The sequence below is a fragment of the Rattus norvegicus genome, chromosome 3, assembly GCF_036323735.1.
Source record: "Rattus norvegicus strain BN/NHsdMcwi chromosome 3, GRCr8, whole genome shotgun sequence".
Classification (NCBI taxonomy): Eukaryota; Metazoa; Chordata; class Mammalia; order Rodentia; family Muridae; genus Rattus; species Rattus norvegicus.
The window spans coordinates 33,747,317-33,769,439 of record NC_086021.1 but is presented as its reverse complement, the minus strand read 5'-3'; the positions used below and the strand labels follow the sequence as shown (position 1 = coordinate 33,769,439).

General features: G+C 54.5%; 3 protein-coding genes across 25 annotated transcripts in view; 2 read left to right on the top strand and 1 right to left on the bottom strand.

Annotated features, from left to right (window-relative positions):
- Positions 1-1,920, top strand: part of Zer1 (zyg-11 related, cell cycle regulator) — a 39,197-nt gene extending 37,277 nt beyond the window's left edge. For all 15 annotated transcript variants that reach the window (XM_063283936.1, XM_063283935.1, XM_063283940.1 and 12 more), the window contains exon 16: positions 402-1,920. In XM_063283936.1, the coding sequence (XP_063140006.1) occupies positions 402-459 (58 nt within the window). In that variant the 3' untranslated portion in view covers positions 460-1,920. The remainder of the gene's footprint in view (positions 1-401) is intronic.
- A 3,312-nt stretch (positions 1,921-5,232) lies between these two features.
- Zdhhc12 (zinc finger DHHC-type palmitoyltransferase 12) lies at positions 5,233-8,102 on the top strand. 3 transcript variants are annotated; one of them, XM_039105583.2, is made up of 5 exons: positions 5,233-5,514; positions 6,455-6,591; positions 6,952-7,029; positions 7,209-7,296; positions 7,481-8,102. In XM_039105583.2, the coding sequence occupies exons 1-5, from the start codon at positions 5,316-5,318 to the stop codon at positions 7,573-7,575; spliced, it is 597 nt and encodes a 198-aa protein (XP_038961511.1). In that variant the 5' UTR covers positions 5,233-5,315; the 3' UTR covers positions 7,576-8,102. The 3 variants fall into 3 exon arrangements, with proteins under 3 accessions (XP_038961511.1, XP_038961512.1, NP_001013257.1); NM_001013239.1 differs by having other exon boundaries at positions 5,397-5,514; positions 7,209-7,375; XM_039105584.2 differs by lacking the exon at positions 6,455-6,591 and having other exon boundaries at positions 5,358-5,514; positions 7,209-7,375.
- On the bottom strand, positions 8,035-21,830 carry Pkn3 (protein kinase N3). Of its 7 annotated transcripts, none has more exons than XM_006233772.5 (22): positions 21,348-21,639; positions 19,429-19,660; positions 19,092-19,237; positions 18,546-18,657; positions 18,342-18,469; positions 17,996-18,179; positions 16,118-16,264; positions 15,932-16,041; positions 15,678-15,821; positions 14,143-14,218; positions 13,899-14,061; positions 13,691-13,787; positions 13,524-13,591; positions 11,981-12,044; positions 11,739-11,830; positions 11,251-11,427; positions 10,048-10,110; positions 9,866-9,942; positions 9,059-9,201; positions 8,867-8,974; positions 8,628-8,708; positions 8,035-8,520 (listed from the first exon to the last, which is right to left on the bottom strand). In XM_006233772.5, exons 1-22 carry the CDS (start codon positions 21,372-21,374, stop codon positions 8,308-8,310), a joined length of 2,652 nt encoding a protein of 883 aa, XP_006233834.1. In that variant the 5' UTR covers positions 21,375-21,639; the 3' UTR covers positions 8,035-8,307. The 7 variants fall into 7 exon arrangements, 6 of the variants coding, with proteins under 6 accessions (XP_006233834.1, XP_006233836.1, XP_008759862.1 ...); XM_006233774.5 differs by lacking the exon at positions 21,348-21,639 and adding an exon at positions 21,088-21,310; XM_008761640.4 differs by lacking the exon at positions 21,348-21,639 and adding an exon at positions 20,777-21,036.
- Positions 21,831-22,123: the final 293 nt, after the last annotated feature.

The following is a 22,123-nucleotide window of genomic DNA, read 5'->3' as shown; positions in this document are numbered from 1 at the left end:
CAGACAAGGGGTGTAAGGTCAAACTGCCGTGGGTGGCAGTAATCTCAGGGAGCAGACTGAGTTGGGACACTTAAGGCCTGGAGCCGGTATAGCCACCTGTGCAGACCCCTGTCCATTTGGGGCCCTGTGGACTTCTGCACAGAGAATGAGCATGGGCAGGGCAAGCACTGAAGAGGGCAGTGGTGGGTTGAGGAGGTCAGGTCTGACTGCTTATAGGACTTCCTCCTTTCCTAGTTGGGGGCAGGGGCAGCATTCATGGCCACAGGTCCTACTTCCCAGTCACCGGTACACTGTTCAAGTATGTGTCAGGGTCACTCTTAAGGCTTGTTAAGTAGCTGTGGGGCCCAAGCAGGAGCGGCCCTTCTTAGCCATCCTCCAATGCTCTCCCCGGTTTCATCCAGCAAGGTGATTGAGCACTGCAGTAACTTTAGAGAGGAGAACATGGACACGTCCAGATAGAGGCCACACAGCTCGGACCACAGGCCGGGAGGAAGCGCTGGAGGTCTAGTGGGCAGGTCCCTTGCGGAGCCTCCCACAGGGTGAAGAGACAGCGAGGACTTTTGCACAGCCGACGCGGTTCCTTAATGTTAGTGAGATATATATATTATATATATATTATTATTTTTTTTTTGGTTAGGAAGTGTGAAGTTTTGTGTGTATGACTTCTCCCGAGTCTTTGCAGCTCCTTGCCACTCTCATCCACCTCCAAGCTTTCGTTGCTGCCATGTTCCCTCCTGCCCCAGCTGGGCTTGCCTCTAATGCTGTGAGTGCCTGGTCCCTTCCCAGTGAGCTCAGACCCTGGCCTGCCTTCTGTCTGTTGTGGGCGGAGCTGGCCCTTACCAGGCTGCTCGACATCCTTGATCCCCGCCTGAGTGCCCTGTGCAGGCTCCCAGGTGAGTGAGGCTGCTGAGGTCTGGGATTAAGTCCAGCCCTACTGGGTTTCCCAGCTTTGGTGCTCCAGGCTGTGAGCCATCTGGGGCCAAAAGAGTAAGCTGTTCCCAGCCTTAGACCAAGCGGCTCCTGTCCCGAGGACCCTGGAGAAGCATGGCTCTGTTGGCCACTGCTCTCTGGCCAGGCCTGTCTGTGGCCATGCTGCTATGGAGGCTGCCTCAAGTCTCCCTCAGGCCCCAGGCTTTTGAAGGTTCCAGCCCAGAGATGGCCAGAACTCAGGGGCAATTCCACTGCCCCTTCTGCCAAACATGCCCCAGGCCACCTCAACTCTGGCAGCTGGCACCTTCCGGGACCAGGGTCTTGCTCCTTGTTCTGTAGCCCTCATCTACCCACAGCACCCCAGTGCCCAGGCACTCCCACCAGCAGCAGAGCTGAGCCCACCCGCTGTCCAGAAGATACTACAGCTCCCTCCAAGGCAGGAGTTCCCCACTCCAGCCTCACAGTGGCAGCAGGAAACCACCTTCAGACCAGCATGTGGACAGTCCTCTGTCCCTCCAGCCCAGTCAGGCTGCCCTGAGAAGCTGCACTGTGGTGTAGGCTCTCGGGGCATCCGTGCACCCATCATTGTGTCTCTGCATTGCCTTTCATTGGTACAGGTACTCAGGAGACCTGTGCACAGCAGGCGTAGGGAGCAAAGCTGGCCCCGGAGGCAGCCTCTGGTGTGGCTTTTTCTGCCCTCTTTCTTCTCTGTGCCTGTTTGTTTCCGGGCTTACCTGCCTACAGTCAGAAGGGGCCCAGCTGTTCACAGGACTCGGGGAGAGGCAACTGACCTTCCCAGAGGAAACTTTCCCTGGCAGGTGGCTTCCCCCATGCAGCACTTGGGCAACCTCAGCCTGCCCTTTCCATCCCACGCCCTCTGGCACTGCCAGGCCCTGAGCAGAGCTGTCATCCACTGCTTTACCACCTGGGTCTGGGGAAATGTCTGTACTTCAGGATGTCACAGAAATACATTTTGTGCAAAGTGCAAAAGAGTGCTGTCTTTTCTTTCCGGAAGAGATTGGGGGATGCTGGGCTGACATGGGCAGTCAGAGGTCAGGAAAGGAGCGAGGGGTCTCCTGGAGTGTGGGTAGTCTGACTGTAGGTGTATGTGCCTGCAGGCTGGAGACAGGGGGCAGACTGAGGTGAGTATGTGTCTGTGACATTCTCTCCACATCTCTGTGCCCAGACACTGAGGTCATGGCAGAGCGCCTGCTGGGACGGCATGGTCTGCTGGGAGAGACACATAGTAAATACAAACTCACTGTTCTGCAGCAAAGACGGGAAGGATACCTCCTGCTGCTGCTGCTAGGCATGGTGGAGTGGCTCAGAAGGTCTGATAGGTGCTAGACAGGACCATACAGCTCCCTATGATGGAGAAGGTGGAGCCAGCAGGGGGTCCTCTAAGCAAGGCTGGGCTGAACCCAGTGGAAAGGTGGTGCTGCCAGGGACAGCATCTCAGACAGGGCCTTGCCATAGGGAGCTCACAGGGGACAGTCCCATTGAGCTGCAAACCAAAAGGAGCATAGGAACGTGCGGTTGGGAGGGCAGAGCTAAGCGGCTGCTCCCAAGCCTGTCACATGCTCTCCAGACCACGAAGAGGGTGTGAGCAGGAGTGCCAGAGCCAGATTAAACAGTTCCAGGAGCTGGCATGCTATCTGCACCCTTCCTGACAGAAGAGAGGTCCCTCCTCGCCCTCAACAGAGCCCTGTATCACTGGCCACCCACACAGCCTAGGCAGAAAAGGCATCATATGTGGCAGTTTGCTTGAGTGTGGGGGGAAGCCGGAGTGGCTGTCTGTGTGCATTCCACATTCTCAGCCCACAGATGGGTACATGGACTCAAGAGGTGACGTGCCTTCTCACCTCAGGTTACCATAGTAAAGGAGGGCACAGGCTGCACAGGTGCACCGTGTGCTCCTAGCCCAGGAGCCTGCTCTTCCCTGTGTTTAGAACACTGCTTCCTGCTCACTCCAGCCCCAACCTGGCTGCTTCTTGATGCTGAAGCTATGGCATCTGCCACTCCATGGGATTATAAACAGCGCATCAGTGCTGTGCTAAGGGTCAGCACACAGCACGAAACCCTGGGTATCCAGGACTTTTTATAAATTCATTCTACTTTGTGTGAGTGTATGCTACTTGTGTGCAGTGCCCATGGTGGCCAGAAGAGGGCAGCAGCTCACAACTATGTGTCACTGAGCGCTAAGACCCAAACTTCTCTGGAAGAGCAGCAAGCGTAAACCACTGAGCCACCTCTCCTGCCCGCCCACCCAGGGATCTTACTGACTGTGCTACACAGAGGCCCTAGCTGAAAGTAGCCGCTAAGACTGACTACCTGAGTTCTATTCCCAGGACCCATATAGGGAGAGAGGAGACCAGTCTCCGGCAGCCCACACACCCAGTAAAGCACAAATAAATACACTGATCTTGCTTTTGTGGTTTGGTTTTTTGGTTTTATTGAGACAGGATTTCTTGGTGTAGCCTTAGCCGTCCTTGAATTAGCTTTGTAGACCAGGCTGGCCTCAAACTCCACCTGACTGTGCCTCAGAGTGCTGGAATTAAAGGCACCACCACCAGCTGATTTTTTTTTTTAATTTAAAAAAACAAAACAAAAACACCCTACTGGATGGGGAGATGCCCTGGTGGTTAAGAGCCATTTGCTGTACACCCCTCACACACACACACACACACACACTCCCAGTGAGGATCTCTCTGTCTCCCTGCTGTCTCAGAACTTGTTCTATAGACTATGCTGGCCTCAAACTCCAAACATCCACCTACCTGCTTCTGCCTCACCAGTCAACTGCCCCGCCCCAAAATAAGGCCTTTCTCTCTACAACAGCTCTGGCTGACCTGAAACTAACGATGCAGACTAGGTCACCTCTGCCTTTGAGTGCAGGGATTAGAGGTGTGCGCCACCATGCACCATTGTACTTGTGGCTCTTGCAAGGGACCTCAGTTCAGTCTCCAGCACTCACAGGGTGCTTATAACCATCTGTACCTCCGGGGACCTGGCACTCTGATAACCTCTGCAGACACGAGGCATGAACACAGTGCGCAGACATACTTTCAGGTAAAACAGTCACACAAAACAACATTAGCCTCTAAGCCTGATGACCTGATTTCTGTCCCTAAAACCCTACATGGCAGGAGAGAAGCAACAGCTAAGCTAGAATTGTCTTCTCATTTCTGTGAGCTATCACATCAGCTCACACACACACACACACACACACACACACACACACACACTCCCCAACTCACAAATAGGGTGTGTGTGTGTGTGTGGCGTTGTTTGTTTTGTTTTCATCTTTTTTATTTTCCCATAGACAGAGCCTCACTATTCAGCCCTAGCTGGCCTAGAACTTGTTACTTGGACCAGGCTGGCCATCTGTCTGTCTCTCTACATCCCAAAGGATGGGCTTAAAGGTGTGGGTAGCCCAACCCCTTTTTTGGGAACAAGCTTTTATGTCACATTTGGCTTTGGTTCCCTTCACTGTATCGAGGATGGCCTCAAACTTTCTTGCCTCTACCTCCAGCTCGTTGAGATTATTGGCATGCACCACCATACCATATATACCATGCTGGGGACCTAACCCAGCATTTAGTGCTTGTTAGACAAATATTCTATATCAATTGTGTTAATCCCCAGACTGTTTAGTAATCTCATTCTCATGGAATAGCCTGATTGGCCCTAACCCCCCCACCCCCACCCCCACCCGCTCTGGTCTTGGGAAGTCAGTTGTCCTACAGGAAAAGGGATATCTATTTGACCAAAACAAACCGCCAAGAGCTTGAATACTGGGGATGGGGCTGGAAGAAGGTAATCAGGTGGAAGTCAGCTGAATGGGGGAGGTCCTAGGAACACAAGGAGAGAAAGTCAGTCTGGCTGGGCCGTGGTGGTAGCAGAGGAGGCCGTTCTATCACCAACCCCATGGAAGAAGGAGAAAATAGCTTAAAGAAGTTCAGTAACTTGCCTCGAAAGTCATGGGACCTACAATTTATTTCTCCAAGCCGGGCCATGCGTTTCCAGATTACGCACCAGAGCCCTCCTTTTTCCCATCATCCTTATCAGAAAGCGAATAAGAGGCAAGAGTGTCATCAAGGCGCACCCTCGTGCAAGCCCGGCCCATCACCCTTTGGGAGCAAGCACCGCGTGGCCTCCGGGGAATCAAAGATAGGCACGTCTGCGCATGCGCGGGGAGGGGGTTCCCAATGCTTCCGCCTCCCGGGTTTTGCAAAGTTACCTGGCCCACCGGAGGCGGAGTTAGGGAGTTATGGGCTGTGCGCGCGCGGGCCCCGCCTTCAGCCTCCTCGGGCACCTGTTGGCCTGAGGGGCCGCTGGTGGCACCCAATAGACAGCTTCCTTGAGTCGCCCGTGCCCCGCCCCTAATGCAGAGCCACCAATCCCCGCGTTGCCGCAGCCCCGCTGCTCCGCGGCCCCACCTTCCGCGCGCTTCTTCCGGGTGGGCTCGGGCGGGGGCCGAGGCCATGGCTCTCTGGCCGCTGCTCAACTCTGGGATGCTGGTGCGAACTGGGCACACCGTGCTGACCTGGGGAATCACGCTGGTGCTCTTCCTGCACGACACCGGTGAGCCGGACACCGCGCCACCCCGAGCCCACCCGATCCCGCGTTTCCCCTCACGCGTGGGTCTCACCAGGTCCCCCTAATCCTCAGACACATTGAGATCTCCATTTCCATCTCCGCCAGTTCCTCAAGCGTCTTTCTCCATATGTCGGTCCAGGGGCCATCCTATCTCTGCCTGATTCCCAAATTGGTCCCTAATTAATCCCAGTAATCTCCTGTCACCGACAGATCCATCATCCAAAGACCACCAGAGCCCATCAATCCGAGGACCGACTAGGGGCCCCATCTCCCCCGACCCTGAGCACTATCTGTCCTTCCCAGAAACTGCCTCCCAACCTCTCCCTAAATAGGATTAAGAAATTGACTAGACTTAAGGATTTGGCTTTCTGGTCAGCTCCCCAAATCCTATGAAATGACTAAACTGCCCAAAAGAGCGCCACTATATCGGGGAGCAGGTCTCCAACCCCTGGTTGCATCTCCTTTCCCCATCATTTCCTGCAGCAGTCCCCGACCTGGGTCTCCCTTCCAGAAGCAGCAGAGCCCACCACTGAGGCTTCCTTCCTCTGCAGCCGTCCTTCATTGCTTTTTGCCCTTTGTCCTCAGGCTCCCACACCAGGAGTCAGCCACCTTCAAAACCTCCTCTGCTCTCTTTCAGCCAAGGGTTCTAGAGTTGTCTACACTCAGCTGTCTGGTGTCACCATGTCCCCTCACTTCTCAGCCCTCCCACCTCCCAGAATTGTCACACACTACTATGGGCTTAAACAGGCTGGGCCCTTCCTAGCCAGGGCTCCTGGCCCCACCCTCTTTGAGGACTGACTCTTCCCATGGGGAACCCCTTCTCCCCTTCCACACCCATCAGGCCTAGCCTCTCCATCCCCTCCAGCTACTTTCTCTCCCCTCCCTTCTCCTTGCTATGAGCCTCACTGTCCTCTGGCCTCCCCAGAGCTGCGTCAATGGGAAGAGCAAGGGGAACTGTTCCTGCCCCTCACTTTCCTGCTCCTGGTGCTGGGCTCGCTGCTGCTCTATCTGGCTGTGTCACTCATGGACCCCGGCTATGTGACTGCTCAGCCCCAGCCTCAGGTAACCCTGGACCTCGAGGTCCACACACCTCCTCGGGTCAACAGGGAAGTGAGACCTCTGTTGATGTTAACCCCTGAGCTGCATACACTGCGGGGCGTCCTGATGAAGCTTCTGGCCTACCCTATGGTTTTGCTCCTACAAGGATGACCTCACCAAGGCCCGAGTGAGGACAGTTGTCTTGCAAAAGCCACCAAGTGTCCAGGACACCCCCATGTACATGCTTCCTTCCACATGGGATGGGCCCCAAGTCCTGCACAACTGGAACCAAGTGAACCCTAAAAGAGATGCCCCCGTATCATCTGCCTCTCTGAAGGAAGGAGACCCCCCCCCCCCCATCTCATACCCTTTTCTCATTTTCAGGAGGAGCCGAAGGAGGAACAGACAGCCATGGTTCCTCAGGCTATCCCACTTCGACGCTGCAGATACTGCCTGGTGCTGGTAAGTGAGGCTCTCGTAGGGGGAACCGGGCCAAGTTAAGATTCCAGCCTTGGTGCCCTGGCACCTTACCCTGCCTCCCCTGCAGGAATGCCTCCCACGTGTGGGACCTGACTATAGCCTTCAGCCCTCTCCCCAAAGGAGGGGCAGTGTTGAGCCTCAACTGCCCTCTGTATCCACAGCAGCCCCTGCGTGCCCGACACTGTCGTGAGTGCCGCCGCTGTGTTCGTCGCTATGATCACCACTGTCCCTGGATGGAGAACTGTGTGGGTGAGCGCAACCACCCGCTCTTTGTGGCCTACCTGGCACTGCAGCTGGTGGTTCTTCTGTGGGGCCTGTACCTGGCATGGTAGGTACACTGAGGGGTGCGGGCAGCATGCACACAGTACTCGTAGAGCGAGGACTCCCCCAGATCCTGCATTCCCCGGCTCTAACTCTGCATACTGTCCTGTAGGTCTGGTCTCCAGTTCTTCCAGCCCTGGGGGCTGTGGCTCCGATCCACTGGGCTCCTGTTCACCACCTTCCTGCTACTCTCCTTCTTTGCATTAGTGGTTAGCCTGCTCCTGGCCTCGCACCTCTACCTGGTAGCCAGGAACACTACTACGTGGGAGTTTATATCCTCACACCGAATCGCCTACCTCCGCCAGCGCACCAGCAACCCCTTTGACCGAGGTCCGACTCGAAACCTGGCCCACTTTTTCTGTGGTTGGCCCTCTGGGCCCTGGGAGACCCTCTGGGCTGAGGAAGAGGAGGAAGGCAGCAGCCAGGTTGTCTAGGCTTGCTGGAGAGAAGGCTGTTACTATGCCTAAAAGCCGGAGGCTGTGCCAGCTAGGGATCAGCCTAGTCAGCCTAAGGCCTCTACTCCTTCCTAGGGCTTCCAGCCCTCACCAGAGAAGCAGAAAGAACCCCCATGGCATCCCCCTAAAGGAAGACATAGAAGAAAAAGAAATAAGTTGGGGGAAGTGTGTTCAAAAAGAACCTAGACACCACCACAACCCCTGGCCTGGCTACCTCGAGTGTACAGTTTTATTAATTTAATACTCTATATGAAGTCAAGTATTAAAAAGAGAAACCAACCATGCTGCTGTGGGGTCTTTCCTGGTCTGGGGTCTACCAGGAAGCAGAAGAATAAGGAGAGGGGTTATAGCAGCAACACCGAGAAAAGCCTCGAACGGCAGCCCCATGGCCACTACCTAGAATCTCACACTCATTAAATCCTTTGGCCCAGGCACATGGATAAGTGGAGGCTTCCTACACTCTGGCAGAGGTGCCAGGAGACCCTCAGGACTCCAGGAACCGCTTAGACACAAAGTCAAAGTCCCGGAAGGCAGCTTGTTGGCGAGCAGAGAGGGAACGGCGGGGGACTGGTGGGGTCAGGGTTGGAGGCAGGCTGGTGAACTCTCCCTCGAAGTAACGAAGGTCTGCAGGGCCACAGAGGGTAGGCACGAAGGGGGGCTGGACAGTGCGGGCAAGCAAGGCCTGCCAGTTGGTGGTCTGAACAAGGTAGAGGAGGACAGGAATGTGGGAACCGCAGACCCGAGAGGCCACCCAGCCTCCCCACCTCACCAGGCAGTGAGGACTGCTGCATTCTAGCTACTTACCCTGAAGAATGGCTGAACCTTGATCTCCTCGGCGTCCCGCTCTCCTGCCCCTAGACGCTTCTCTGGGGACTTCTGGAGGAGCTGGTAGGAAGCAGGGCAGGAGGTAAACCTGAGGGCTTGCCACTCCAGATGCTGGCTGCCCTGTAGGTACCCACTTAAGCTATAGGGTCCCAAGGTGGAGGCAGGGTACACACAGGTCACAAGCAGGGCCCAGCCAAGCCCTGGACCTTGGGTCTCACCTTCTGAATGAGCTCGAGGCCTTGAGCTGACAGGAAGTGGGGACATGGGACATCAGCATTGACGATGCATTCAAACACCTCGTCTTCCGTGTCCCCTGGGAACGGACACTGGAGACTGGGGATCAGCAAGCTATGCAGGCCATCCCCCTGTCCCCACCCCAGAGGCCCCAGAAACCCTGCCCTAGCACTTACCTCACCCACTAACATCTCATAGAGCAGCACACCGAGCCCCCACCAGTCCACAGCCCGAGTGTAAGCCTCCTGAGTCAAAACCTCAGGAGCCAGGAACTCTGGGGTACCACAGAAAGTGCTGGTCCGGTCACCAAAGCCAATTCCTGCAAACCAAAACCAATATCCACGCCAGTGTCTGCCTGGGTGTCACTACAGGACCCTGGTTTGATTCCCAGCACCCACATGGTAGCCTGCAAATGTCTGTAACTCCAGTTTCAAGGTATCTGAGGCCCGCTTCTGGCCTCCATGGGCACTAGACATACATCTGGTGCACAGACATACACGCTGCAAAACACCCGTACACATACAAAAAACAGTTTAGAAAAAGCAGGCCAGAGATGGATGTGTGACTCTGTTGTAGAGTACATGCCTAGCATATGTGAGACCATGGGTGGAAGCCCAGCAATGGAATACACATACATAATATATACATATGCATGTGTATATATGTCTATACACACGTGTATGACATATACCACACATACACACATTTGTCAACTGGTGCCAGCCTCTGTGACACCCAATAACAAGATCTGCTGTGTCCCTGAGACTTTCTGGGCCAAGGTCATTGTTTCTGAGGAACTCGTGTGCCAAGGTCATAAAAGACAGAACAAACGCCTTCTTCAGTCCTAATCATAGCTTCTCTGGCCAAATACAAATTAGGGTATTCTCAGCCGTTCCCCTAATCGGACTGAAGGCCAGGGATGGACACCCGTGAATGGGGAGATTTCTGGCGGGGCTGGGTGTGATCCAGGACAGGGAGCCCACCTTCTTTGCATAGTCCGAAGTCTGCAATCTTGAGGAAGCCCTGGGCATCCAGTAGTAGATTATCCAATTTCAGATCCCTGGTAGCGGAGAGGTGAAGATCAAAGGGGCTGAAAAGGCCTGGGGCACAGCCACAGCACAGGGAAGCCCCCAGGCCCACCCTGCACCTCTCGGGCAAAGGCTACCTGTAAATGATCCTCTTCTCGTGTAGGAACTGCAGCCCCAGGACCACACAGGCCAGGTAGAAGCTGAGGGAGGGGCAGGGAGAATTGAGGCCTGGCACTGGGAGTCCCGGCCAGACTCAGGCATGGAGGAGTCTCAGCAAAGTAATGTGGACAGCACTGGAAAGGCCCAAAGTACTCCAGTGGTGCTATGTAGGAATGACCTGTCCTTGCTCAACTATGGCAGAGCTACTGGGTCTAGTATCTCCAGCTACTTGGGAGACTGAGACAGGAGGATAGCAAATTTGAGGCCAGACTGGCCTATATAGTGGAATCTATAGTGGAACCTTTTCTTTCAAAAAGCAAACAAAAGCCTGATGGTGGTGGTGGTGATGGTGGTGGTGGTGATGGTGGTGGTGGTGGTGGTGAACGTGGTCATGGTGGTGACAGTGATGACACACACCTTTAACCCCAGCACTCAAGAGGCAAAAGCAGGCAGATCTCCTGGTCTATAAAGCAAGTTCTAGGACAGCCAGAGCTACACAGAAAAACCGTCTCAAAGAAAACCATAACACAAACAAACAGAAGGGAACATAAAGGGCTGGAGGTGTAGCTCTGTTTGTAGAGCCCGGCACACACTAAACCCTTCGTTCAAAGCTCCTCTGTGGGACAATCATAATTTGACTCAGGTCAGGATCTGAGAGGCCGGAGAGATGGCCTAGCCTTTAAGAGGAAGTACTACTCTCCCAATACCCACGACTAGACAAGATCTCCAATACCAGGTAGTTCTGGACAACTGACCACTCCGGCTTCAGGAGATCTGGCGCCCTCTTTTGGCTGCCAAGGGCTCCTGCACTCAGCTGCAGGTGGCCATGCACAGCCACACCTACATGCAGTCAAATGAGGATCTGAGATCTGACTCAGGGTCGCTCGCACACTAGGGTGAGAGCCAATGTGCTGGGCCAGACTGTTGTCAACAGAGCGGCAAGTGGAGCTGGGTAGGCAGACCCTGGTGCCATCCTGTGGTCCACAATTAGCAAGCATGACTCTCATCTCTGCAACAACCTTTCTGAGTTCTGATGACAGATTCCATCCATCCACAGCTATGCAAATGAAGGTCCTCGTATGCTGTAGGGTCCCACCAAGACTCCTCCAATCCTATGCTGTTTGTCTGCTGGGTACTCCCCTACCCCAAAGGTGCAAGCACCAAGTAACCAGAGAACCCACCAGGCCTGGGGCTCAGGAAAGACATCCTCGTGGATCTGCATCATGAGGTCTCCTCCGGGCAGAAACTCAGTAACAAAGCAGGCGTGACTGGAGGTCTGGATGCAGGCAAGGAGAGAGAGCAAGAACGGGTGCCCTGTACGACCCACAGTCTCCAGGATCCGCTTCTCACAGTACAGGCTGCAAGGGAGGACATGGGAAGGAACCTGCATGGGCTGTGCCCTGACACCCTTACAAGCCCTCTGGCTGGCTGGGAACTCAAAGAGCTAAGGAGGCAAGTTGATGGTTCACACGTGGGGAAGGCTTCAAACCTGCCAAAGTACCACAGTCCTATTTATAGAAGAGCTACCTGAGGTGCTAAAAAAGCAAGAGGGCTTGCCCAATGCCAAAAAGAGAACCTTAACCTGGCCCTTGGGATTGTGAGGTACTTTCTGGAGCCCAGGCTGGCCACCCCAGGCTTCCAAGACCCAGTACTTTTCAGTTATATACACCTGTCAATCTCATCCCGGCCTAGCACTTCCTGTTTCTTGAGTGCCTTGATAGCGTAGTATTTTCCCGTTCCTTTGTACTGGACCAGGAGGACCTAGGGACCAGAAAAAGTCAGATCCAGGTGAGAAGAACAGAAGCCTACCTGCCCACACAGTGCTCCCCCCAATCCCCACATCTCCAGTCAATGTGCTGACACGATGCTTGCCCATCTACTAACCCCACTACATCATCCTCAACTACCTACCTTCCCAAAGTGTCCCCGGCCCAGCACAGCCAAACATCGGAAGTCCTGAAGTTGGGGGGGGTTCCTGCAAGAGAGGAAGGGCCTAGGCTGTCCCCACATCTGGAATTAAAAGACCACATTTAGCATAGAAAGAAGACATTGAGAAAGCCAGTTTGTATACCCAAGGAGCTAGGGAGTGAGGTGTCAATCAGTATGTAAAGGAGTGGGGGTGCACACTTGTAATCCCAGCACCCAGACTGCAGAAGCAGGAGAATCACAAGTTCAACCTGCCTGGGTTACGCTGTAAGACCTTATTTTTAAAGAAGTCTAAGTCTCAGGCACTGAAATGGCTTAGATTCCATGCCCCGGAACACACTTTAGAAAAGTCAAATGCAGGGGTTGGGGATTTAGCTCAGTGGTAGAGGGCTTGCCTAGCAAGCGCAAGGTCGGTTCCCAGCTCCGGAAAAAAAAAAAAGAAAGAAAAGTCAGATGCAAGCCAAGCAGTGGTGGTGCACACTTTTAATCCCAGCACTCTAGAAGCAGAGGCAAGTGGATCTCTTGTGAGTTCAAGGTCAGCCTGGGCTACATAGAGAGTTCCAGGACAGCTAGAGCTACACAGAGAAAGGAGGAGGAGGAGAAGGAGGAGGAGGGGAGAAGGAAGAGGGGGAGAAAGAAGAAGGGGAAGAGGAGAAGAAAGAGGAGGAGGACAAGGAGGATGAAGATGAGGAGGGGGAGAAAGAAGAGAAAGGAGGGAGAAGAGGAGTAGGAGGAGGGGGAGGAGGAACAAAGAAAGACAAACAAGAAAATCCAGACACAATGGCTGGCCCACATCCAGCCCCAGCACTCCTACCAACGAATTGGGAGGTGGAGATGGGAGAAGCTGCTTGCCGTCCATGTATATGAGCAGCAAGTCCAGTAGTAGAAATAACGAAACCTGCTTCAGAAACAAAGCAGACAGAGAACCCACCTCCCAAAAACTTGTGCTTGGCTAGAGAGATGGCTCAAAGGTTAAGAGCACTGGCTGCTCTTCCAGAGGACCCAGGTTCGATTCCCAGCACCCACAGGACGGCTCACAACTTCCAGAGGATCTGACTCCCTCATTCAGACATATATGCAGACAAAACACCAATGAACATAAAATAAAAAGGAGTCGTTAAAAGTTGTGTTTTGGGGGTTGGGGATTTAGCTCAGTGGTAGAGCGCTTGCCTAGCAAGCGCAAGGCCCTGAGTTCGGTCCCCAGCTCCGAAAAAAAAGAAAAGAAAAAAAAAGTTGTGTTCTGACTTCAACTTGGGTCTGTATGCACATGCAGGCACACACACATACACGCACACACACATATTCTCACATGCGCGCACATGCACATTTAATCTTTAAAAAAAAAAACCCAAGGGGTTGGGGATTTAGCTCAGTGGTAGAGCGCTTGCCTAGGAAGCGCAAGGCCCTGGGTTCGGTCCCCAGCTCTGGAAAAAAAAGAACCAAAAAAAAAAACAAAAACAAAAACAAAAACAAAACAAAACAAAACAAAAAAACCAAAGTCTCTAAATGAATGGAAGCCAGTGAGTACCTGGTGGACAAGGCTGCCAGAGGGGGCGCTACTCCAGTTCTAGGGTCCATGTGGGGGCGCTTGGTACACTGTGAGGACAGATGGGTTCAGGACAGCGCAGAGTTACGGACCCTCTTTCCCTCCTAGCAGCCTCTGCACCTGCTGTCCCGACCTCCAGAACCCCTTACAGGAGTCCCGGGGGCTGGTTCCTGCAGATAGAGGCGTGGGGGCTTGGGTGGAGGTTTCATGTCTTCTCCTGGGAGAGTCTTCACGGGCCGGAAGTTACTGTAAGAAGGAAATGTCTGAGCCCAGTCACATGGAGCAGGGAGGCGCATGACCATGCTGAAGGGCAGAGAGGGGGATAGAAGCCTCAGAGAGGCGCACACTCTGGCTCACCTGGGAGAAGCAGAACTGGAGGTCTCACAGGCTGCCGCCGAAGGGCACCCTTTAGGGGGACTGACTGTGCTCGGGGAGCTGCAGGGGGGTAGCAAGCTCATGACCAGGCGCCCCCAGGCCGTCATGCTGAGGTTCATCTGGGAAGCTCTCAGGAAATCCTGGCCTAGAGGAGGCAGACCAGGCTCAGTCCCAGCATCCCCAGGGGTCAGCCCAGCTCTCGTCACACAGTTTGAACCCTTCGTACCTCTCCGCTTAGAGAAAACGCGTCTCTGTCTCTGCAGCCGCGGCCTCCTTTCAATGACAGGCTCACAGAAGGTCACCTAAGGGGACAGGGACAGAGCTTAAGACCTGGAGGCTGGCTGCCTTTCACTCCTCAGGCTGACCCACCTGATCCCAATCCCGACCATGGAGGTGTCCTAGTTAGCATTAACTTTCCATACGCATCTGAGAGGGGCTGTCTGGATTACAGGGTTTGTGGGTGTGTCTCAGGGGAGACTGTCTTGACTGTTAACTGATGGAGGAGGGTCTAGCACACTGTGGGTGGCACCATCCCTACGCAGACGGTACTGGGCTATATAAGAAAGCTAGCCAAGCTAAGTTGTGAGGGAGGCAGAGAGCAAGCCAGCCAACAGGGTTCCTCCATGGTTTCTGCTTTGAGTTCCGACTTATTAAATTTCTGCCACCACTCCCTTCGAGATAGATTGTCAACTGGACAATGGTGTAGCACAACATTTATCCCAGCATATGGGAGGCAGAGGCAGGTGGATCTCTGCGTTTAAGGCCAGCCTGGTCTACAGAGTGAGTTTCAGGACAGCCAGGGCTACACAGAGAACCCCTGCCTCAGAAAAGAGGGTGGGGTGGGGTGAGGGGCAGGGTGTAAATCTGTAAGTTGAAATGACCCCTTCCCTGCCTTTGGTTGCCTCCACTGGTGTTTTATCGTAACGGTGAGGTGAAGCTAGTATGAAGCAGAACTCAGAGGACCCAGATGATGCCGCATCCTCATTGGTGCCAATGGAGAAACTGAGGCTCAGAGGAGACACACTTACGTATTCAAGATGACGTAAGAGGCAGGACAAACTCAGGGTAGAGATGTGAGCCTCCCTGTGGGCCTGTTTGTGGATCTGTCTCCATCCCTCAAGTCCCACATTACATTGGTTACCAGTTTTTATCACACACAGACACAGACGCACACACACAGACACACACACAGACACACACACACACAGATACACACACACACAGACACATACACAGAGACACACACACACAGACACACACACAGACACACACACAGACACACACATAGACACAGACACACAGACACACACAGACATACACACACAGACACACACAGACACACACACATAGACACACACACAGATACACACACACAGACACAGACACACACACACAGACACACACACAGATACACACACACACAGACACACACACAGATACACACACACAGACACACACACAGACACACACGTGTGTGTGCTCACCAATGTAGGCAATATTGACACTACACTGGGTGGTTTCTGCCCTTCTACCTTATTTTCTGAGACAGGATTTCTCACTAAGCCTGGAACTCACCGTTTCAAACTGGCTGGCCAGCGGGTCTAAGGAATCCATGCCGTGAAGTTACAGACACACGATCCCATACATGGTTTTTACCCAGATGCTGGCCACAGTAAACACACTTTACCCACCGAACCATCACCCCAACCCAAAATGTCAGTTGTAAAGACCTCATATCAGAGGTCAGGGGTCAGTAGAAACCTGGGCAAAGAGCCGTCCCTGCGGCACCAGACTGAGAGAAAGCTGGTGACAGGCATTGTCAAGGAATTCCTCAAGCTTCAGGAATGCCACACCACACAACTGTCGCCAGTCCCGCCAGTGAACCCCGATCTCCAGCTCACGAGCCTATGTGGAAAAGACCAGGCTGAGGAATGGGGTTTGGTGTCAGCTCTCACCTGAGTGTCCCTTGTCCCTGTACCCCCAGCTAACCCTAACCCCACAAAGGCCAGCCTTACTCGGTCCAAGGAGATGCTAAAAGCCTGGTCCCAGGATTTCTCAGCCACCAGTCCCCATCCTGTCTGGCCCACAACACGATTGTCAACCTTCAACACAGCCAGTACTTCACCTGCAGTGCCAAGGCTTACGTTCAGGACATGTCAGAGCAGGGGCCCCACCACCTCTCACAGCTCCTCCTTACTCACTGGCCAGTTCGCCTCCACCACGCTGCTGCCTGGACCTGGTTCGGAGCCAGCCCTCAGAAGGGCTAGCTGCCAGGACAGCCATGGGAGACCGTCCGGGCACGGTTGCCAGCAGTTCTTTGCAGCCCAGGAGGCGAACCTGCAGTGTCCCTGGTTGGGAGTCAGGAGAGCACTCTGTCAGGAGCCGCTACCAATGGGATCCCCAGAGGGACACCACCTCCTCTAGGAGGGTTAGAGTTAGAAGTTGCTGAACTAAACCCTATCTACCACACTTGGTAACTACCCAGCACCCCGAGTAGCCATACTAGCTCTCCTTCCTGGTGCCTGAGCAGTGACAGAACCAGCAATAATGTAAGAACAGGACTTCCCCCAGAGCTTCGCAGAGCCACAGGATGAGGGACACTGCTACCTTGAGCTTGGGGCCTGGAGGGCACCATGGCCTCAAGTGCACAGCGGCAGCAGGCGCACAAACCTGTGGCCATGGGCAGCCGTTTGGCTCCCTGCCCTATTTCTTCCCACCTGATCAGCAAGGGAGAGTCCCGAATGGGGACAAAACATGTTTTGCCTAAGATCACTGCAAGTTTTATCTCAAAGGGTAGAGGGCGAGAGGAGGAAGTAGCAGGCACCCAGGAGCTCCTGAAGACAGAAACTGGGTCTGGGGATGCCACTTTGGTAGGCTGGACCAGGAGATAATACTTGGAGACCTTTCAGAAATACCAAGGCTGGTATTCAGGCAAAATACTCATCTTAGGAAATGGAGGTTCAGCCACAGACTAGGATATGGTTCTGCTTTTGTTTTAAAGACAGGATCTTGCTAGCCCAAGTTAGCCTCAAACTCACTACGTAGCTAAAGACGCCCTTGAACTCCTGATCCTCCTGCCTTGCTCCCCAGGGGGCTGGCTTATAGGTGTGCGCTACCATATATGGTGTTGGGGACTGAACGCAGGACCCCATACACAGTAAGCAAGAACTTTACCAACTGCTTCCCATGGCAGATCTCTAGTCTCAAATTCTTTGCCTTTAAACAAGAGGCTCCTTTTGTCTTCCCCTACTTGCTGGCTTGACATAAGCACGCCCATGAGAACTCCAAGGCCAAACTCACACTCCTCCCCACCCTCCACCTCCCGTTCTAAGGAGCCCTCCTTGATTATCCAAGGTTAGGTAAAGCCCACACAGGACAGACTCTGTTAGTCTGTCTATTGTGTTCTGCAGTAGCTGCAACAGGGTCTAGCCTGCTCACATGATTTGTTGACCGCCAGTCAGCTGCTGATACAAGGAGACAGATCTCAGGGAGATCTTTCTGGCTTCTGAAAGAACTTTCTGGCTGGGTGCTAGTGGCACACGCCTTTAATCCCAGCACCCTGGAGGTAGAGGCAGGCATGTCTCTGAGTTCGAGACCAGCCAGGGCAACAAAATACTTACAGGTAGCCCAAGCTGCCCGGCCCCAGGCCGCCAGGGGAGTGGGATGATTGTCGATTTATTCCCTAATTACGGCCACACATTTAAATGCCATCCATGTTGGTCAAGCTCTGACTGTGTTCACGGCTGAAGTGTCAGAAGTTATTGGATTTACAGAGCTATCCTATAGGTCAGGAGAGCACTTCTATTCTTTGTTTACTCTCTGGCTGGCCTGGAACTCACTCTGTAAACAAGGCTAGAATTCACAGTCATCCCCCTGCACGCATTAAAGGCATGCACCACCATGCTGGGCCACTACTATCTGTCGTTTCTATGTTACAGATGGATAAACCAAGAATCAGAGTGGGAATGTGAGCTAACCAAGGTCACACGAGCAGGACTGAACTCTTTCCTAAAGTGCTTCAGAATCCTCTCCAAAAGGAAAGGGGCCCTCTGAAGTTACAGGGAATCCTTGCTACCTACCTGTCAGGGCAATGGGTTTCACAAGTGTCCCCAGAGGCTGGGGGTTCCCAAGCATGGCCATCCGCAGTTCTCGGGTCACCCTGCTGCGAAGAGAGTGGGTGGGAGGCAACCTCTCCAGTAACAATTCCAGGGCCAGCCGTAGGAGGTCCAGCTTCTGGGAGGATTCCTGGAGCTGGGCCTGAGCCTACAGAGGAGACATAAATAGCGGGGATGGGTTAATGGGCTCAGGCCGCACCTCCTCGTGGGTCTTCACTGCTACCCAACACAGGCAGGAAGCCCTTGGTGCAGGCACCAGGGAGACAAGCAGTCCGCAGAGAAAGCAATGAGGCAGAGGACAGGGCCTGACCTCGGCCAGTGCCTTGCGGTCCTGAATTCTCTGGCCACCAAGCAGCTTCACCACATTCTTGGCACCTGCAGCCACAGCAGCCTCTATTCGCAGTCGGTGCTGCAACTCCTCTGCCAGCAAGTCAGGGCCTGCAGGGCAGGGGGTGGGGGGGAACCCTTAGCCTTGACCATTGGGTGCCACCCTCCCTGCTTTGAGAGGCCTCACCTGGCTCTGGAGACCCACTGGCCTCCAGACCGCTTATCTTCATTCGGAGTAGGGCCACCTTCAGCTGACTGTCCTTTAACATCTGCTGGGCAGCCGCCAGGAGCTTCCTCTCCTAGGGGATGTGACACTCGCCCCATCAGGTGGGGGTTATGGCAGACCACCAGGGACTGGGTGGGGCTGAGTCCCTGTTAGAGACCAAGGTTCAAACTCCTACAAGGAAGATACTACAGGCAAGCCTCCCTTGTTGAACTATGTAATAGGGGTGGAAAATGGCGGGGTGAGCAAGGCGTTCTGTCAGATGGAGCGCAGAGGATGCTGGGATCTGGGCCGGCAGCTGGCTGGACCTTCTGTTTGTCTTCTGTTGAGCATAGCTGACAGAGTGGACCAGAGCCTTGCCTCACCCGCCCAACTGTGCTTCTAGCATTGGCTGAAGAGTTTGGGCTGAGTAGCGTCTCCCTGTTGGCACGGGGCCTGGCTTTGTACTCCATAGACCTGAGAGCTAAGTCTCTCCCATCAGGGAGATGAGAAGCCAGGCCCAGCACTTACCTTGGGGGTGCCGCTGGCACACGTGTGAATCATGTTCTCAGCCCCCTGTTTCACCTTCAGCTCTACCTCCAGCTGCCTATGTAAGGCCTCCAGGAGCCGAGCCCTCGACTGCTCTGCCCGTGGCTGGGGTCCTGAGGTCATTGGCTCTGCAACAGAAGGTAGGGGGTGCGTGATCCCACCTTAGAGTTCAGACCTCTGTGAAAGCAGTGTTTTCTTCATGTCCATATAGGCAACATAGAAGATACAGGGCGGTCAGGGGCTCTGATCCAGTGGTCAGAGCCAAGGCCAGGATCCTGTGCCTCCTGGTCCCTGGGGTCTGTTCAGACTCCTCACTCACCGTGGGCTGGGGCTGGCAGCAAAACTTGGGCATGCAGCTCCCGAAGCTCGCCGTGCAGCTGCTCCAGGCGGCGGTTGGAGGCCCGGAGCAGCTGCTGCACATGGCCCAGGTGGCGTCGGTCTGTGGCCACACGACGCATGTTCTCCATGCCCTCCTTGATCTTCAACTCCTTCTGGATAGCTCGACGGATCATCTCTTTCTCATCCTCGGGGGCTCTCTGGCCAGTCCTAGGCTGCAAAGGGCAGGGAAGTCTTAGCACAGCCAGCTGCACAGACACAGTAGGCAGAGCTCCTGGGTGCCTTAGAACTCTGCCTTGTCTGTGTCTAGCTCCTGTCTCCCTTTCAAAGAAGGGAGAGAGAAAAAAGACCAGGTCCTCCTGCTGCCTTCTGGGTCCTGAGTTCTAATGCTCTAACCACACACTGAATTCCCTACTCCTCGGTAGCACAGAGATGCCACAGATCGCATGCTTAGCTCTGGTTCTCATTTCATACAAGAGCAAAGAACAAAGAGGGGTTAGACGGCCTGCTCATACAGGCAATACACAGGAGTGACCCTGGATCGAAGGACCGTGTGACCCCATTTTCTCCCAGCCTGCCACACGGCTCTCCCTAGGTCTGAGAACCAAGTGGAACCTGGGAAGTAATACAGACAAAGAATTCACTCTAGGTCACATGCAGAAGGCAGCCAGTGCCCCAAAACACCAAAACTTATTATCTTCTGCCTTAGATGACGTGACAGACAGGTGTTGTAGCAGAGGTGCCAAGCAAGAACTAACAAGGTCTGGCAAGTCAACTCTGGAGGGAGGTAAGAGACCCCAACAACTGTTCACCAGATTAGAGGCATGGAGAAGAAACCTCTCTCTCAGAGGCTGACTCAGCCCAGGGCAACTCCCGATGACCCCCTTTTCCATCCCTAGGATCCTGGAAGCCACCCTATTTTATCCCTCTTACCTTTCTGTGTTCCATCTCCTAAGACCCATGAAAGAAGAATGGCTACTCAGTTTAGGGGCCCCCCAATCCCCCAGCCCCAGGCCTCAGCTAGGTTGGCTGGTCCTGCCTTAGCTGTCAGAGGGCAAGGGCGAGGCTCAGGAAATCCTTTGGCCGCCCCAAGCCAGAAGGCCAGAGCAAACAAAGCTCTCACAGAGCTGGGGGCCTGCTGGCCACCGGGGTCCTGAGTCACCTCGCTGCCGCTGCTGCAGGGCGGAGGCTCACAGGAAATCGGAAAATGTGTATAAGCTAGACAGGCCAAGAGGGATCTCCGGAGGAAGGGTACTGGGAGGGGGTGAGATCCAGTCTCACAGGCGGCCTAAACCACTGAGGTGCTCCAATCTACCGCACTTTACCCTCACCTCGTGTCCTGACTTGATGTTCTCTTCTACATAAACGTCTCACCCTCACCTCTAACTGTCATGGCGTAGAACAGTACCTCTCTCCCCCACTTAAGTGACACATCTAACCAGAACCTCTCCACATTGTGGACCCCTCTTTGGAGCCAAGAGTTTCCTGCACAAAGCTGAGCCAAAAGTGCCTCTAGTGGCCAACTTGTTCTAGCCTGTGGGTGTGGTGTGTTGGGGACAACGCCCACTGCGCGCACAGTCTTGTCCGTCCCGTTCCCCCACCCCCCACCCCCGAGTTCTCTTGGAGGGCCGTATATCCCAACCTTTGAGCTCCTGGCAAATTTCCACCCGCCTGTAAGTCTCTAGAAGACCGAATTTTAAGGAACTTGAGCCCTCTTCCCCCAACCCCCGGTGGCACATTCCACGGTAACAGGCATGCTGCCGGGCTGGATCTCCGTCACTTCGAGGACCTGGGGACCAAAGCGTCTTAACCCAGGGCTCAGGCAGAGGCCAGAGTAGGGTGAAGATCGGAGCACCCGGTGCTCAGAGCTGCAAACGCGGCCGCTGCGCGCGCTTGGTTCACCTGGCGCGCCGCCCCCTCCGACTCCATGGCGCCTTGCCCGCCAGTCCTCTCCTCCACTATGGTTCCGGAAGCCCGGGCCTCAGCGCCTGACTTTCAAACTTGAAACTTCCCGGGAAGTGGCGCGGGACACGCGGACGGGCGCCCCCTCCGGAGACTCGCGCGCCCGGCAGGTGCTGGGGAGCAGCGCCCCCTCCCGGCCTCGCGGGAGCAGCGTCCCGGACCCCACACCGGAGTTCAGCTCCGCGGATCCGAGGCTCCTTTCCCGCGGTGCACGCTCACTCTTTGCACCGCAACTGTTCTTCCTAGAGATAGGAAAGCCGAGGGCCATCTCTGCTCCCGCATGGCCCGCAGCGTGCGCTGGGGCCTGGCTTGGTCACGGAGTAAGCCTTGACCCAAATTATGGTCAGATCCAAGTAAGATACGAACCAACTCAGACTCGTGTGAAACGCTTTTTCTGACTCAGCTGGAGTCAAGGTTGTGATTTTACCATAAGGATGTCCGTAGGGGCCGAGGAGGGAGTTCAGTAAAATGCTGCGAGCTCCAGGATTAGACCAGTTCTCAGAATCCACTGTTGGTTTTTAGGGGCCTGGGACTTCTCAGGTGGGTAGGATTTGCCCAGAGCATAGGCGTTGGGGGGGAGGCGCTTGACCTCAAGGCGTGGTCATGAACACTCTTGTGTGCCTGTGGAAAGGGCCAGACAGAACTATGGTTCGCATTATCACCAGCACACCACACCCACACCTCCAATCCCAGCGCATGGGGAGCAGAGGCTGTCA